The sequence below is a fragment of the Rhineura floridana genome, chromosome 2, assembly GCF_030035675.1.
Source record: "Rhineura floridana isolate rRhiFlo1 chromosome 2, rRhiFlo1.hap2, whole genome shotgun sequence".
Classification (NCBI taxonomy): Eukaryota; Metazoa; Chordata; class Lepidosauria; order Squamata; family Rhineuridae; genus Rhineura; species Rhineura floridana.
This window is the reverse complement of record NC_084481.1, coordinates 232907489-232924709: the sequence shown is the minus strand read 5'-3', so window position 1 is coordinate 232924709 and position 17221 is coordinate 232907489. Positions and strand designations below refer to the sequence as shown.

Below are 17221 nucleotides of genomic sequence, written 5' to 3'. Positions count from 1 at the left end.
GATCTGAAGTTGAGACTTCTTGGGGATGGGGAAGCCGGGGTTTGGGGAAGGTCTGCAGTCTAGACCCTCTCTCTTTCTTTACAAGTTAAACACTGATGATGCAGACATCACTGTGGCTCGTGGGCTCGCGCTTTACACCCTCTAACTGTTTGTGTCGATCAGAGCCAACCCAGAGGCCGCAGACCATGTGCGAACGCTGGAGACAGAGCCTTCTGGAGCACTACGGTGGCAGTCCACGGGATGACCAGTATGTGCCCCAGTGTGACCCTCTGGGCAACTTTAACCCGCTCCAGTGCCACGGAAACAGCGGCTACTGCTGGTGCGTGGACGAACACGGCCGCGAGGTTCAAGGCACGAGATCGGAGCCCGGAACCCCCCCTGCATGTAAGAAGGTGGCAGTTCTCTCTGCAAAGCTTGCTGGGGGAGTGCGGGCTTAAGCGGAGGCACCTGGACAGGACAGAGTACGAAGGCCGTCCACGGACAGGAGGCCGCCAAGTGGCACAAGGCATGGAGACGGGGTGGGAGAGGCCAAGGGCGGAGCGGCAGCTGCTGTGGGACTGAGGAAGGAGATGCATGAGGGTCACAAGCCAGTGGTGGGTGGGGCCAGAGGCAAAAATGGGCAGAGCAACAAATGCAGATTTTACCTTTGTGCAGTAGGGTAGTTTCTACACCCACTCTGCGCCCCTTTCCATCCAGGCAAGAGTTGAAGGACACATTTCAGCCAGGCAGAAACACTCCAGGAGGATGCAGAGGAAGGCCAGTGAGGGGGGTGGCCTCTGGAGAGTTCTAAGAATCAGATAGAGCTGCTTTTGGCTCCCAGGTCCTGAAGTTCCCCACCCTTGCTGTAGGGGCTGCAGAGAGGTGGCAGCCCAGAGTTCATAGTAACTTCCTCCAGTTTGGTGCCGTCACATGGTTTGGACCACAGCGACCATCATCCCTGACCACTGGGCATGCTACCTCTGGCTGGTAGGGGTTGTAGTTCAAAACATCTGGAGGGCACCGGGTTGGGGAAGGCTGGTTTATAGTGATACTTCAAAAGTGTGAGACACCCCCGTTTTCCCCAAGACTCGATTCTCGTTCATGTTTTGAGAAATGCAGCCTTTGTTTGTTTGTTAATGAATGTTCTCTTTGCAGTCTTTCTCTGCAAGAGCGTTTTTGCAGTTGGGCTGGTTTAAGTGTAGGGACCCAGAGATTATATGAAAGTTCTCACGGCGAAGTGGCTAAGATCCTGGCTTGCCCTTGCGGGCACTGACTACTGAGGGTGCTGAAGGTTTACTTGGAGAGGAAGTTGGAAGGGGTTCGTAGATGGTGTCAGGCTGTTCCCAGTTGCTGGGAACCGCAGGGGGGGAGAGAGCTTGTTCCACTGATGTCGTGCTTGTGGGCTTCCCATCTGGTTGGCCACTGTGAGAACAGGCTGCTGGACTAGAATCACAATTGTAGAGTTGGAATGGGCCTCTAAGGCCATCTAGTTCAACCCCCTGCTCAGTGCAGGAATCCAAATCAAAGCATTCCCGATAGATGGCTGTCCAGCTTTCCTCTTGAAGGCCTCCAGTGTTGGAGAGCCCACCACCTCCCTAGGTCACTGGTTCCATTGTCGCATTGTTCTAACCGTTAGGAGGTTTTTCCTGACGTTCAGCTGAAATCTGGCTTCCTCCAACATGAGCCCATTATTCTCTGTCCTGAACTCTGGGATGATTGAGAAGAGATTCTTATCGAAGGGAAACTCAGCAGTCAAGGACTACCTAGCAAATTGAGTCTTTATTGGGATGATTTTTTAGTTTGCCCTCTTTTAAAAAAAAAAAAAAAAGATTGCTTGTATTTCTGCAAATCTCAGGGTTTCCCTGCCATGTTGTTACTGTCCTCTTATTTTTTATTTAATGCACTTTTCATAAGCATTCAGCGTGCTTTTGCTTACAGTTATCTCAGTAATCCCAACAACCACCCTATAAAGTAGGCCAGTATTATAATCCCCACATTGCAGATTGTAGGTATTTTTTGTGTGTGTGAATAGCGATTTACTGAAGACCACAACTTAAGTCATGAGATTTGAACGTGGGGCATTGAGGCTCCCAGGCCATCCTTTTAATTAATCGCACTACAGTAGATACATGCTGCTTGCTTGTTTTAGTCACAAGTCTATCCAATTTTCCCTGCCATGTTGTTACTGTCCTCTTATTTTTTATTTAATGCACTTTTCATAAGCATTCAGCGTGCTTTTGCTTACAGTTATCTCAGTAATCCCAACAACCACCCTATAAAGTAGGCCAGTATTATAATCCCCACATTGCAGATTGTAGGTATTTTTTGTGTGTGTGAATAGCGATTTACTGAAGACCACAACTTAAGTCATGAGATTTGAACGTGGGGCATTGAGGCTCCCAGGCCATCCTTTTAATTAATCGCACTACAGTAGATACACGCTGCTTGCTTGTTTTAGTCACAAGTCTATCCAATTCCAGAGGAACGCTCAGGGTGGCTTACAAAACTAAAATGGTAAAGAATATCTGAAACAACTTGTAATGAAAAGCAACTCAAGCAGCACAAAAGATGATCGAACAGAAAGAGCCCCCAAAACTCACAGGACTCTTGTGGATCAGATAAACCGAAAGCTCTGTTGAAGGGACACCACTGGTGAAGTGGTGTCTGAATGGATCCTCCAAGGCAGGGAGTTCCACATTCTGTGTGCTCAGTCAAAAAGGCCCTCGTGAGCGCCCTGTCAGCTGTACTTGAAAAAGAGGTGAGGGGCATGGAGGTAGCCCTTGTCGGATGATCTCAGTGGACAGGTGCATGCTGGGGAGGAGGGCTGAGCTGCATAACATTTCTGCCTCTCTCTTCCACCCGCAGGCCTGCCCAGCATCGCCCCTCCAACTGTCCGTCCCACCCCACGCCCCGACGTCAGTCCGCCCTCAGCCGGGACGTTCCTGCTCTACGCTCAGGGCCAGCAAATTGGCTACTTGCCTCTGAACGGCACAAGCCTGAAGAAGGAGGCAGCAAAGACCCTGCTCTCTCTGCATGTAAAGTCTATTCCTGCGCTGTGGGGAAATGTCTGGGGGGGCTGAGGGCAGGGGGAGCAAAATGGTAGTGGGGGAGGATGGGATTGTGGGCTGATAAGGCTTCACATGAGGGGGTGGGAGCGTGCAGGCTTAAGCCTATCTCTGTGCCTGCCAAAGCAGCACCCCCCCCTGCTGTCCATGTGTCCAAACATATGCATCATGTACAGCAGCCTTTCCCAACCTTTGGGTTCCCCAGATGTTGCCGGGCTACAATTCCCATCATTCCTGACCATTGGACATGCTGGCTGGAGCTGATGGGAGTTTATTTATTTGATTTATATCCCGCCCTTCCTCCCAGCAGCAGCCCAGGGTGGCAAACAAAAGCACTATAAAAACACTAAAAAAAGCGGACTTGAAAATATATGAAAACAAAACAAACATTAAAAGCATTTTTTTTAAAAAAAAAAGCTTTACAAACATCTTTAAAGTAAAAAAAAAGGTTTAAAAGCATATTAAAAAGCAATTCCAACGCAGACGCAGTTGTAGTCCAACCACATCTGGGCACCCAAAGGTTGGGAAGGGCGGATTGTAGAGGCTGTTCCAATGCCACAACCGCCGTCATGCATTCTTTGCACACGTTGGCCAGGCTCCATGTGGGGAGGGACTGTAGCTCAGCAATTGAACATCTACTCTGCATGCAAGCTAAGGCTGGGAATGTCCCCTGCTTGAAATCTTGCTGCCAGCCAGTGTAGACATTACTGAGCTAGATAGGCCAATGGCCTGACACGGCGGCTCCCTCTCTGCCTAAGTTCTTGGCTGTGGAACCACCATCTAAATGGGAGGGTTGTTGTGAAGTCTGTTATGAGGGAGCATTTGGTGTCCTCTGTTGAACTGGAGGCCTGTTGGACCTGAAATGGAATGACACATGGCTTTTGAAAGTCAAACACATTTACTCTCCCCCACCCCCCCAAAATACCATACTCTTAGCAGAAACCAGTAATGATTTGAAACGAATGCTGATGAAAGTTAAAGAGGAAAGCACAAAAGCAGGACTACAGCTGAACGTCAAAAAGACTAAAGTAATGACAACAGAAGATTTATGGAACTTCAAAGTTGACAATGAGGACACTGAACTTGTCAAGGATTATCAATACCTCGGCACAGTCATTAAGCAAAATGGAGATAAGAGTCGAGAAATCACAAGAAGGCTAGGACTGGGGAGGGCAGCTGTGAGAGAACTAGAAAAGGTCCTCAAATGCAAAGATGTATCGCTGAACACTAAAGTCAGGATCATTCAGACCATGGTATTCCCAATCTCTATGTATGGATGTGAAAGTTGGTCAGTGAAAAAAGCGGGTAAGAGAAAAACCAACTCATTTGAAATGTATTGGAGGAGAGCTTTGCGGATACCATGGACTGCAAAAAAGACAAATAAGTGGGTGTTAGAACAAATTAAACCGGAACTATCATTAGAAGCTAAAATGATGAAACTGAGGTTATCATACTTTGGACACATCATGAGAAGACATGATTCACTAGAAAAGATAATAATGCTGGGAAAAACAGAAGGGAATAGAAAAAGAGGAAGGCCAAACAAGAGATGGATTGATCCCATAAAGGAAGCCACAGACCTGAACTTACAAGATCTGAACAGGGTGCTCCATGACAGATGCTCTTGGAGGTCGCTGATTCATAGGGTCGCCATAAGTCGAAATCGACTTGAAGCCACATAACAACCACCACCCAAAAAAAGTTAGCCAAGTCTTGCTGATCACTTTTGAAGCACTACTTCATCACGTCCAGCACTTTTATCTCCTGATTTGGGTTGCTAAATGTTTCTATCATCCCATCCATCATCAGGAATGTATTTCTTCTCATTTCAAATTAGGAGAACACAAATTTAGAAGCCTATAAGCCAGCCCATGTATTGCCTAAGATAATGTAGGCTGCAATGCTGTGGATACTTAACGAGAAGTAAGCCTCCCTGTGCTCAGTGGGACTCACTTCTGAATAGGTATGTATGAGATTGTGGTGTTAGGCAGCAATCCTAAGCATACATTACCTAGGAGTAAGCCCTGTTGAACTCAGCCGGACATGCATCTAAACAGACAAGTGTAGAATTGTGCAGTTAGTGAACTTCATAGCTGACTGAGGGTGCATTCACACTCTATGTTTAAACAGTCATGGCTTCCCCCAAAGTATGCTGGGAACCTTATTTATTTATTTAATTATTGTATTAATTCAATTTATATACCGCCCCATAGCCGAAGCTCTCTGGGCGGTTCACAACAAGTAAAACATCTGATATACAATTAAAACCACATATCAGCAATTTAAACATACATTAGTTTGTGAAGGGTGCTGAGAGTTGTTAGGAGACCCCTATTTTCCTCACAGAGCTACAGTTCCCAGAGTTCCCTGTGAAGAGGGATTGTTAAACCACTCTGGGAACTGTAGTTCTCTGAGGAGAATAGGAGCCTGCAAACAACTCTCAGCACCTTTCACAAATTACATTTCCCAGGATTCTTTGGAAGAAGCCATGAGGGTTTAAAGTGGAATAAATGTATACTGTAGTGTGGAAGTGGCCTGTGTCTCCCTAGACATGGTCAAACGCACTACGCTACCCTGATGGGGCTTTCTCGTTGTGGAGACGTTGGACGTTCCGTTTCAACACTTAAAAGAGAAATGTTTATTTATTACATTTATATCCCACCTTCCGTCAAGGTGGCGCACACACTTCTGTTCTACCCTCAATTTATCCTTGCAACAAACCCTGTGAGGTAGACCGTTAGGCTGAGCGACAGTGATTGGCCCAAGGTCACCCAGTGAGCTTCATGGCCAAGTGGGGATTTGAAACCCGGTTCCCCAGGTCCTAGTCCGGCGCTTTAGCCACCACACCACTCTAGCCCTCAGTGTGTCAGAGAGAGGTGTTGCTCTGGGTCAGGGATGTGGAAACTCAGACCTTTCTGTCTGGCCTTTGGGACTTTCCCAGGCCACCCTCCCCTTCACCAGTCCTGTCCTGTGCCCTCCTTGAGTGCTTTGGCCAGAATGGAACGTGCTGTTGGACTGAGAGATCCTTTGCTTGCGTGGATCCTTTGGCTGTCCAGTAGGTACTGGACTTCAACTCCCATAAGCCCCAGCCAGCATGGCCAATGGCAAGGGATGATGGGAGTAAGAGTTCAGGAACAGGTTCTGCCCCCCCCCCCACGGCCTGGACATCTCATATATACTTTGCATTGGAAGTTAGAGTAGAACATTCTGTTGTTGTTTTATTAGAGTTTGTACCCACCCTGTTTGCCTACAGCCATACTACCATGAACACGCCCAATCTTGTCTGATCTCGGAAGCTAAGCAGGGTCAGGCCTGGTTAGTCCTTGGATGGGAGAGCGCCTGGGAATACCAGGTGCCGTAGGCTTACAGGAAGGCAGTGGTAAACCACCTCTGAATACCTCTTATCATGAAAACCCTATGAATGTATTGAAAAAAGATGCATAGGGTCGCCATAAGTCGTAATCAACTTGAAGGCATATAACAACAACGCACCCGTTACCGTAAAGTGTGAGGACTGATTACAGTGATGTAAGAATATGATATTAAAATTATTTAAAACAAAATAGCATCAAGAGAATAAGTAAGGATGGATCCTAACATATACACCGCTGGTATCAAAGGCCAGGGTGAAGAGGTGCATCTCCAGTGTTCGACGAAAGCTGTACAGTGAAGGAGCCAGGCACCTTCACTGGTAGGGAGGGAATTTCAAAGCTTAGGGGCTGCCACAGAGAAGGCCCTCTCCCGGCCACCCCTGAACTTCTGAAGGTGGTGGAACTACCATGAGGGGACCCATCTGCTGATCTTAACACCCGAGACGGTCTGTGAGGAAGGAGGCGGTTCTGCCTTACTTCCAAGGAGCTCAAGGGTGGTGTCCATGGTTCTTCCCCTCTCCATTTTATCCTCACAACAATCCTGTGAGGTAGGTTAGACTGAGAGAGTGTGACTGGCTCAAGGTCACCCAGTGAACTTTGTGACTGAGTAGGGTTTTGAACGCCAGTTTTCCAAGACGTCTGGAAATGCCAGTGTGGGCCTGCACCCCATTATTTCAGATATCTTGGTGAAAGCATGAACAGGAAGTGCAAAGCACTTATGCCTCCTCCTCCTCCAGTTCTGTCTTACAATCGAAACTACTCTTCATACATGCCTTTTGAAAGCTGTTAAAAACAAAAGGTCAAGTGAGACAGCTTTTAATATGAAAGATGTCTCACTGAAACCATCATAATGGCACGCAAAATGGGATTCTGGACCCACGATGGAGTCAGGTATGGGATTTCTTTCTCCTTCCCTCTGCAAATCACCTTTAAAATGTTTAAATGTTGTGCCTTTAAATGTTAAGAGGGGGCTCCTCCTCCCATCTTGAGTGGTTAATAATATATGCCCAGATTTTTGCGAGCTCCCAGCCAAGAAGTGTTTGCAAACAAAGCTTCTAAGGAACCCTGCGGGAGGTTTGTTTTCAGAAGAAGGCAGATGTCCTCCAGAACACATGGACAGATGTGTACTTAAGATACTTAAAATAAACCCCAGTGGGGAGTGAGTGAGTCCACACAAAATTAAAACATGCACAGAGCAGGACCTCCAAAGGTTCTGTGGGGAATAATATCACCAGTTGAGCAAAGAAATGTCCCAAGATGCAACTGTCTGGAGGTTGTGGCCTCACTTTCAGGTTTCTCTCGCTCTCAGTGAACAAAACAGAAAAGTTTCCAAGGAAACTCTGTGTGTGTGTGCGCCCACACGCACCACACAGAGACAGAGATGGAGAGAAGATAGCAGATAAGAACATAAGAAGAGCCCTGGTTGATTGGCCCAGTGGACCATCTAGTCCAGCATCCTGTTCTCACAGTGGCCAACCGGATGCCCCAATGGGAAGCCTCCAAGCAAGACTCGAGTAAAACAGCATCTGTTCCCCACTTGTGATTCCCAGCAACTGGTATTCGAGGACATACAGCCATTATCCTCCATGTAGAAGCCAGTGTGGTGTAGTGGTTAAGGTGCTGGACTACGACCTGGGAGATCAGGGTTCAAATCCCTGCACAGCTATGAAGCTCACTGGGTGATCTTGGGCGGGCCAGTCACTGCCTCTCAGCCTCAGAGGAAGGCAATGGTAAACCCCCTCTGAATACCGCTTACCATGAAAACCCTATTCATAGAGTCGCCATAAATCGGAATCGACTTGAAGGCAGTCCACTTCATTTTCAGAAGCCTTATCTGCTGTGGATTTGTCTAACTGTTTTGAAGCCATCCAGGTTCATGGCCATCATCGCTTATTGCAAAATAATAGATCGAAAACACGAAAGAGCCAGAATAATTAAAACGCCTTCCTTCTGGAGAGCCTTCAAAAGGTGGCAAAAATGAGGAGGAATCTTGCAAGGCCCGGAGTTCCACACTGTGGGGGCATCCACAGAATCCGTAGATCTCCTTCTAGAATCCAGAGTTTCCTGTTTTCTAGTTTTCTGTTTGTCTGATTCAGCAAGGCTCAGCAGATGACGATGATTTCAATTTGTGTGTCACTTTTCCCTATAAATGTGACCAAAGCAACTGACAAGTGGAAAAATACACATCAATACATCGTTGCCATTAACAATCTAATACCAAAAGATTTCAAAACATAGAAGTATATTTTCCAAATCATATGAAGTATTGGTTCCCTTCTATTCGGCACTTCTTGGCCTCATCTTGAGTACTGCGTCCTGTTCTGGACACTGCACTTTAGGAAGGATGCAGACAAACTGGAACAGGTTCAGAGGAGGGCAACAAGGATGATCAGGAGACTGCAAACGAAGCTCTATGAGGAGAGACTGAAAGAACTGGGCATGTTTAGCCTGGAGAAGACAGGGAAGATATGATAGCACTCTTTAAGTACATGAAAGGTTGTCACATAGAGGAGGGCCGGGATCTCTTCTCGATTGTCCCAGAGTGCAGGACAAGGAATAATGGGCTCAAGTTATATAAGTAGGAGACAGTTGCTCAGAAGTTCCAAAGGCAGGAAATGGTGATGTGATTTCTTAGAACCTAAGAAATGAGATTGTCTTAATGGCTAATGCTTATTTTGTATGTGTATGTGTGTACGTCCCTCTAGGGTTCCATTGTGGTGGGGATAGACTACGACTGCAGGGACAAAATGCTGTACTGGACGGATGTTGCAGGGAGGACCATCAGCCGGGCAAGTCTAGAGCAGGGGGCGGAGCCAGAGACAATTATCCACTCTGGTAGGTGACGGGCTTCCTCTGGATTACCAAACAATCAACATTTAGGGCTGTGGAAGAATGTTTTTCCCAATTCCTATTTGTGAAGACTAAGCAAGGGGAAATGTGAGAAATTTCTGCTGCCAGACTGCTTCAAGAGAATGTGATGGTGGTGGGGATTGCTCTTGAGAAGGCCTTGGCAGGCTGGATCCTGCATATTCAGGGCCTAGGGAAAGGTGCTGTAGCTCACAGAAAGAGAAAGCATGCTTTGTATCAGGGATGGAGAACGGTTTTCAGCCTGAGGGCCGCATTCCCTTCTGTACAACCCTCTGAGGGCCACATGCCCTTAGTGGACGGCGCCAGAGGCAAAAGTGAGTGGAGCAAATGATGCAGGTTTTACCTTTTCCACAGTAGGCTAGTTTCTACGCGCTCTCTGTCTTCCATCCAGACAAGCATAAGAGTTGCAAGGGCGTCTTCTAACCAGGCAAAAACATCTGGGGAGTGAAGCAGGGCCAGGGAGGGCTGTGGCCTGTGAAGGGGGCTGTGGCTGGGGAGAGCTGCAATTGCCAGATTGAAAGACCTGGAGGGTCACATGTGACCCCCGGGCAGGAAGTGCCTCACCCCTGCTTTATCTCTTTAGGCTTGTTCTATTTTTAGTACATCCAATGAAAAGGATCTTGGGTGGTCAAGCTAGGAAAAGCATCCAGGAGACACCAGCCCATCAGATTAGGACAGCCCTTCCCCATCCTGGAGCCTTCCAGTCGTTTTGGACTACAATTCCCATCAGCCTTCTCTCTCTCTCTCTCTCTCTCTCTCTCTCTCTCTCTTTATTACATTTATATACACCCCCCCCCCTAGCCAAAGCTCTCTGGGCGGTTTACAGCGATTAAAAACAGATATACAATTCCCACCAAGCACAGCACTGGCAACCTGGATACCATTTGGACAGAAGGTTGTGTTTTTTTTTAATCTCCAGCTGTTTTTTTTAGAAGGTTTTTATTTGCAACTGTTATTAGTATGTTTTTAAATTGCTTATAGAATTTTTTTGGTTATTATTATTTCATTGGCTCCTTTGGGAGGAAAAGCGGGATATAAATTGATTGAATAAATAAAGAAATAGGTTGGAGAAGGCTGGTTTAGAGAAGAACCAGCAGTCCAGGTATAACGCACCTTTTTATGTTCGTGGGTTCCTGCCTTAAGGTCTCTTCCCCCACCCCGCTCCATAGCATTTTCTGCTGTGCAAGTACTCTGGCATAGGAAGTTGCCTTATACAACGTCTGTTGTCCAGTTAATCAGAGTTTTTTTTAGCAGATGTAAGAAGTTTTACGTTTATTTTTATTGATAGATTAAATCTGATTTTTTTAAAAAAAACCCCATTTAATAAAACCTTTATTATCGATTAAAGGTTGTAGCCATGTTTATTTTTGTGAAGTATTTCACTATCTTTATTGTGAATGAGAGGCCAGGAAGAAAGGATATTCAAGACTGATCTGAACCAGTCACGCAAAAACTTGGCCAGGCTTTCCTGCTTCCAGGAAATCAGGACATGGCAGGCTAAACAGAACAAGGAAGACGCAGATTGCGCCACTTTTTGATATGGTTTTATGTGTCAGGTTGTTCAAAAGCCCTGTCCATCTAAACACACTCTGGCCAGTGAATCTTTGGGCCTCCGCCCAACATTATTCTGGACTTCTCCTCCCTAGGGCTGATCAGTCCAGAAGGCCTTGCGATTGACCACCTCCGAAGAACCATGTTTTGGACAGACAGTGGCTTGGACAGAATCGAGAGTGCACGGCTGGATGGCACAGAACGGCGAGTCCTCTTTGCCACTGACCTTGTCAACCCTCGTGCAATTGCGGTGGATCCCATTCATGGGTGAGTGGCTGGGTCTGTTCAGCCCCACATGTTCCGACCAGAGAAGCAGGAAAGAAATATCTAAAATAATTTTATTAAAATAACACAGTCTGAAAAGCGTTTCCCATGACTAGCAAAGCAATGCTTGTTAACCAAGGTACAGGTTTTAGGCTGCAGTCCTATACCCACTTGGCAGCAGCCTCACTGAACTCAACAGAACTTATTTCTGAGTAGACATCCACTGGGTTGTGCTGGTAATAATTTTAAAGCACTTCACGCCAATTATTTTGTTACCCTTACAACAATCCTGTGAGATGGATCGCTGTTGGAAGCGGTATGTGTTGGAATACCAGTTGCTGGGAATCACAAGTGGGAGAGAGTTACTGTTGCACCTAGTCCCTGCTTATGGGCTTCCCATTAGGGTATCTGGTGGGCCACTGTGAGAACAGGATGCTGGACTAGATGGGCTATTGGCCTGATCCAGCTTCAAAGCTCTTCTGGTATTCTTATTAACATTATGCCTGTAGTGCCAGAGTCAACGGGGGATTGAGGCTAATAGCAGAGGAGAGACTGGAACTCTGGACTTCCCAATTCGTTATTCAGTCTCTTAGCTACTACACTGTAGCAACTAACCAGTTTTACCCACCTTCTCAGGTGGTGGAAATAGCATAGTGGGAGGTCATTTTTCTTTTAAAGAAAAACACCTTGTTCTCTACATTGTCGTCCCAATTTGGATCTGTAGGAACTCACAAACAGCGACATAATTGCCAAAAAAAAAATGACCAAAATCTCATTATGGTTTGAAGATCCCGCTGCCCTTTCTAAGTGCATGGCTTATAACTGTCAGCTTCATTTAGACATTGTTTGGACTGCCTATATTAATGTATACATTTAAAACAGGATTGATATGAACATAGGAACCTGCCTTTTACCGAGTCAAACCATTGGTCCGCCTAGCTCAGCGTTTTCAACACTGGCTGGCAGCGGCTCTCAGGGTTTCAGGCAGGAGACTCTCTCACTCTACCTGGAGATGCCAGGGATTGAATTTGGCACCTTCCGGCTGTGGGCCTTCCCTTTTCGGGTGCCGCTCTCTCTTTAGCCAAAGTTGGCAGCCTGAGCCTGGCCTGCTGTATGGTCTCACAGCCTACGGAGAATCATATGGAGGCACGCTCTGTAGATGGCACACCACTCTCCATTTGCATCTTGTTTGCTAGACTGCTTTGCCACGCGGCCAAAAATATTTGTTCCTGGGTTTTTCCTGCAGGACTCTGTACTGGACGGACTGGAATCGTGAAGCTCCCAAAATTGAGACATCCACAGTGACTGGAGAGCACAGGCGGATTTTGGTCAACCAGGATATTGGGCTGCCAAATGGTTTAACGTTCGACCCCTTTTCCAAAGTGATCTGTTGGGCAGATGCAGGTGAGGTGGATTTTATGGAAAGAAATGAAGGGTCTCTCTGTGTTTGAGAGACAGAATATTTATTTCAGGGTTAAACTGCGATTGGCAAACGTAGGTCAGATTTTGAGTTGAGTGAGAGCCAAAAGGTCAAACAATATTGACTGTCTCTGTTGATGCTGTTCCCTTCTGCTCAGGCAAAGTGAGCTTTATTCCATCATATAAACAGCAACCGTCTGTCCACGTCATGCCCCTTGGTTCCTTTGCCTGCTTCTCCCAGTGGAGGACTGAAGATACTCAAGTCAGTGGCTGCTCCTCAGGGGAGGTGGGAGTTACAGAAGAGATCTTTGCCTTCTTGGTTTGCTTGGGAGAAAGCAGATGAAGTGCGTAATAACAGGAGGGCTTGGAATTTAAGCTGCCGGGTGGGTGGGGGGTTGTAGATGGTAATAACCTCCAAATCAGCTAGTAAAAAATTGCAAGTTACATAAGACTGTGGCTCATTCAAAGTTTACCCAAGATATCTAGGAATTGCTATAATGCCAGAGCTCAGTGTGTTTAGCTCTTAATACTGGTTAAGCATGGGATTTCTAAAAAATTGCAGCAGGACTGAAGGTCCTAAAAATCCAGTTTTTGTTTAAATCCAGTTTCTAGCCCTCACGGCTGTGGAGACACTGCAAATGGATGTGCATGGGAATGCAAGTCATGCCTGAACATAATGCCTGGTGCAATTGCTTAAGCCCAAGCCAGAGTAAGCGGCTAGGAGGCAAAGTGGCTGCAAACCTCCAAGTTCCTCCCAATTGACTAGCAGAAGTAGAATGTATTAGACAAATTAAGCTAATTACTCAAAGTTGCTGAATTTGCATGAGGTTGCAAGTGGCTTCTCTGGCTGCAAAAGCTGAGTGTTTTATTATTTATTTATTTATTAAATTTATTAGTTGCCCATCTGGCTGGCTGTCCAGCCACTCTGGGTGACGTACAAAATAAAAACATACAAATACATTAAAACATTAAAAATCTCAACAACAATAATAAAACCTAATCCACCCAAAAGCCTGCCTGAAGTGCCGGGTCTTCAAGGCCTGGTGGAAGCTCATCATATTAATGATCTGTTTACACAGCCTGGCCTAGCTACGACGTTTGCCTTCATCAGAAGTCACCATCAGGTTCCGAAGGGTCCACAGTCAAGATCAAACAGTCATAGTCAGGGCTGCATCTTGTGCTAAAAAATAAATTGTGGATTGCCTGGATGCAGAATCTTAATTTTTTCAAGACACCAAGCATGATAAACTTGAATATATACTTTGTGTGCTCCCTTAAAAAAACAGAAAGGGCCTGAATGTGCTGTATGAAATGAATGGATTGCCTTCAAGTCAATCCCTACTTATGGCTATCCTATGAATAGGGTTTTCATGGTAAGCGGTATTCAGAGGGGGTTGACCATTGCCTCCCTCTGAGGCTAGTCGTCCCCAGCTGGCCAGGGCCTGCTCAGCTTGCCATAGCTGCAGAAGCCAGCCTCTTCCTTGTCCGCAGCTGGGGGGCAACTGGGCTCCTTGGGACTCTGCAGCTTGCTCACGGCTGCACAGGTGGCAGGGCACGTAACCCCTGAGCCACTCCCTGTGGGGTGATCTTTAGCTGGCCCTTGACACCCAGGAGACACGAGCGGGGATTTGAACTCACAGACTCTGGACTCCCCGCTCTCCTCCCCACTGTGCTATACCAGCTGTATGAATGTGCTGTATATTTTGCCTTATTTCTATTTTTTTTTTCTTCCATTATGGAACCCAAGGCAAGCTTGCATGTGGCTTCCAGGCAGTCACCCATCCAAAGCATTGACCAGCCCCAGTTCTGCTTATCTTCAGCATAGTGGCCTCACCTGCCAGACCATTCCCTTAGGATATACACGAGACAATGTGTGGCGACTGACAAAATGGTTTTTCAGGAATACTGATCATCCGATGACATCCCCTCCACAAGCATCGTAGAGCGTCCAGCCTGCAGACCACTCTGTTAGCCAAACGCTCCACTCGCATCGTGCCTAACTAGACACAGCCTAAGAGGCCACCATCGTGTCACGTCCTCAGTGTCCAGTTCAACCCTCCCCATCTCAATTCCTTGCTAAGATTATCCAGTTCTACAACTTGAATTATATATATAACAATTCCTTCCCCTAATTTAACTCTGTCTTGAAAAAGGAACCAAGAACCTGGAGTGTGCGTTACCCAACGGAACGGGGAGGCGCGTCATTCAGAATAACCTCAATTATCCCTTCAGCATTGTGAGCTACGCCAATCACTTCTACCACACAGACTGGAGAAGGTAGGCCCCACACAATGACAGTCCAAAGGCCAGTCATGTGGGAGAAATCCTTGTTATGATCCACCTTAAGTGGCATATAAATTTTGGAAAAGTCACTGCTTGGAGGTTTCCCCCTTAAGGGTTGCATATGAAAATAGTCTTGAGAAAAATTGTAGAATCACGTCTCCAAAAGATTATCACCGTCTGGTCTTTTTGGAACTTTGCCAGTAGAGGGGACCAGCTTTAATCACTCTGGAACTCTACAGGGGACTTTAAAGGAGACTTCTGTTAGCTGTGGTCATGTTGCCTCTCTGTGCACCTTAATCTGAGTAGACACATTGACTAAACTTTTCTCCCTTGAGCATAGTAACTGCTCATAAAGGACCAATGTTGCATTAGGTGATGACTGTTCTTTGTCTGTGTTTTCTGTACAGGGATGGTGTTATAGCTGTGAACAAAGACAGCGGTGCTTTTACAGGTGAATATCTTCCAGAACAGCGGACACATCTCTACGGAATAACAGCAGTTCACCCGTACTGCCCAGGAGGTAAGATCTAGGGCTTTGCTGAAATTGTGGGACTGTTACCAGACATTTTTATTCTCTGCAAAAAGTGCCCTTCAGTTTTTAGCGATTCTTCTGAAGGCTGCTGCAGAGCTCCCAAATCACAGTGCAGAAGAACAGGAAAGGAAGCAGCAGCCTGATTACCTTGGCAATAGATATATGCCAGTAAAATCCCCCCTCTCTGCCCATCAAGACTTGAGGGCAATCTGATTTGCCTCTGCATCTGATTGACTACATGGTGCTGTGATGTCATCACACTCACAGGATTCCCAATTCGGCAGGATGACGGAGTGAAAAATAGAGGCTTGGAATGGGTTCCAAAAACTCTGCAAATGTTCTTAAAGGGCAGTGTGTTTTTTTCTATAAAACATTTCAACCTCCTTAAACCTGCATCTCTTACTCTGAAAAGGTTTGGGGGCACACATTTAGCACAACCTTTGTAAAAAGCATGGTGTTTGCTAGCTCTATGCTGCTCAGGCTCATCAAAAGGCTATCTTCAGAGCTTCAAAGTTTGAGGCTCTCAAACTGTTCATTAAGTCAAGAATTATTCTGGGCCTCCCAGGAGTCTGCACCTGCCCCCCCAGGCTTTTGAGGGGCTGCCTCCTCAGTCACAGCCATGCCTCCCCTCCAAATTGCTGCTCCCTCTTACAGGTGATTTGGCTATGCATGCTCCAGCTTATCTTGCCTCTGGTGGCCTGGTTTTGCCACCCTACAGCCTTGATGCCATTCGGCTTGCGGTGAATGTCAGCTGCCAGCCCTTTTGAGCATGCAGCCCCCTGCCCCCGTGGGACTTTGTAATTAGCTGCACACGAAGAAGGGGTAGGGAATATCCATCCTTGGTCATCAGAGGCACAATGCCTATGAACTCAGTACAGTAGGGCCCCACTGATACGGCAGGTTCTGTTCCAGGCCCCCGCAGAAAAGTGAGAACTGCCAGAAAGTGGGGCCCTACTCAGCTGCAGTGCGGGAGCTCCCCGCGCTCCAGCTGACAGGATCAACTGGAGCCCACGAGTTCCCCGCGCTCCAGCTGATTGCGTGCTCCAGCTGATCCCTGTCAGCTGTAGCGCAGTGGATGGAGCTCCCCGTGCTACAGCTGATCGCCCCATTGGTGCCACCGTATTAGCGGAACGCCGACAAGCAAGGCCCCACTGTACACACAAAGCAGGGAGGGCAGGAAAGTGCTGGCATCTTCTCTACCTAAAATGTGTTGCACGTTAAGAATCATGTTCTTCAAGATAATACTTGCTTCTCTTTTTTTACAGGAAGAAAATAAGCAGGGGGGGGGATTCTGCTGTCACAGCCGGAAAGCGACTGCTGCCCACTGAAAAATATTACTGTACATTGTGCAAAAGACCCCTCCAGCTACATGAGGATAACCAGCTATATGTACTGAAGGGAATTAAGTGGTTTAACTTACAGCAAAATTATCCAGTATTTTTAAGTTATACCTCAAATCTTTTACTACTGTATTCCCCCCCCTTTTTTTTTTTACAAAATGAAAACATTTTATGTATTGCCAAGAAGAAATGGTGCTATGAATGAAGGGGCTAATGATACTCTTTTGCTGATGGGAGCAATTTTGTAAAAAAAAAAAAAAAAAAGATTATGAACATATAAACTTTTCCTTACTCCATTGTTATTTTATTGACAAACATGAGAGACTCCACATTTTTAAACTGGTGGGGGAGGGAATCCTAGCCCTCAGTAGTACCTTAAAACATCCATGTTAGGAAAAACTCTGGCCGTATGAGAGAGGTGGAAAACAGTATACCTTGTTTGTATTTAGGAGCCATGCAAAGCTGTTGAAGGGTATTCTGGGAAACTCAGTGCAATGCCCACCTCCTGTCACTTCTGATTCAGAACACGTCTTTAGTATTTATATGGAC

At 46.5% G+C, this 17221-nt stretch overlaps 1 protein-coding gene and 1 pseudogene across 1 annotated transcript in view; both read left to right on the top strand.

Annotated features, from left to right (window-relative positions):
* Positions 1-16824, top strand: part of NID2 (nidogen 2) — a 76473-nt gene extending 59649 nt beyond the window's left edge. The window contains exons 14-21 of the mRNA XM_061612543.1: positions 163-384; positions 2845-3014; positions 9121-9250; positions 10930-11101; positions 12345-12502; positions 14671-14794; positions 15208-15320; positions 16598-16824. Of these exons, the coding sequence (XP_061468527.1) occupies positions 163-384; positions 2845-3014; positions 9121-9250; positions 10930-11101; positions 12345-12502; positions 14671-14794; positions 15208-15320; positions 16598-16608 (1100 nt within the window). The 3' untranslated portion in view covers positions 16609-16824. The remainder of the gene's footprint in view (positions 1-162; positions 385-2844; positions 3015-9120; positions 9251-10929; positions 11102-12344; positions 12503-14670; positions 14795-15207; positions 15321-16597) is intronic.
* Positions 6290-6408, top strand: LOC133378512 (5S ribosomal RNA; annotated as a pseudogene).
* Positions 16825-17221: the final 397 nt, after the last annotated feature.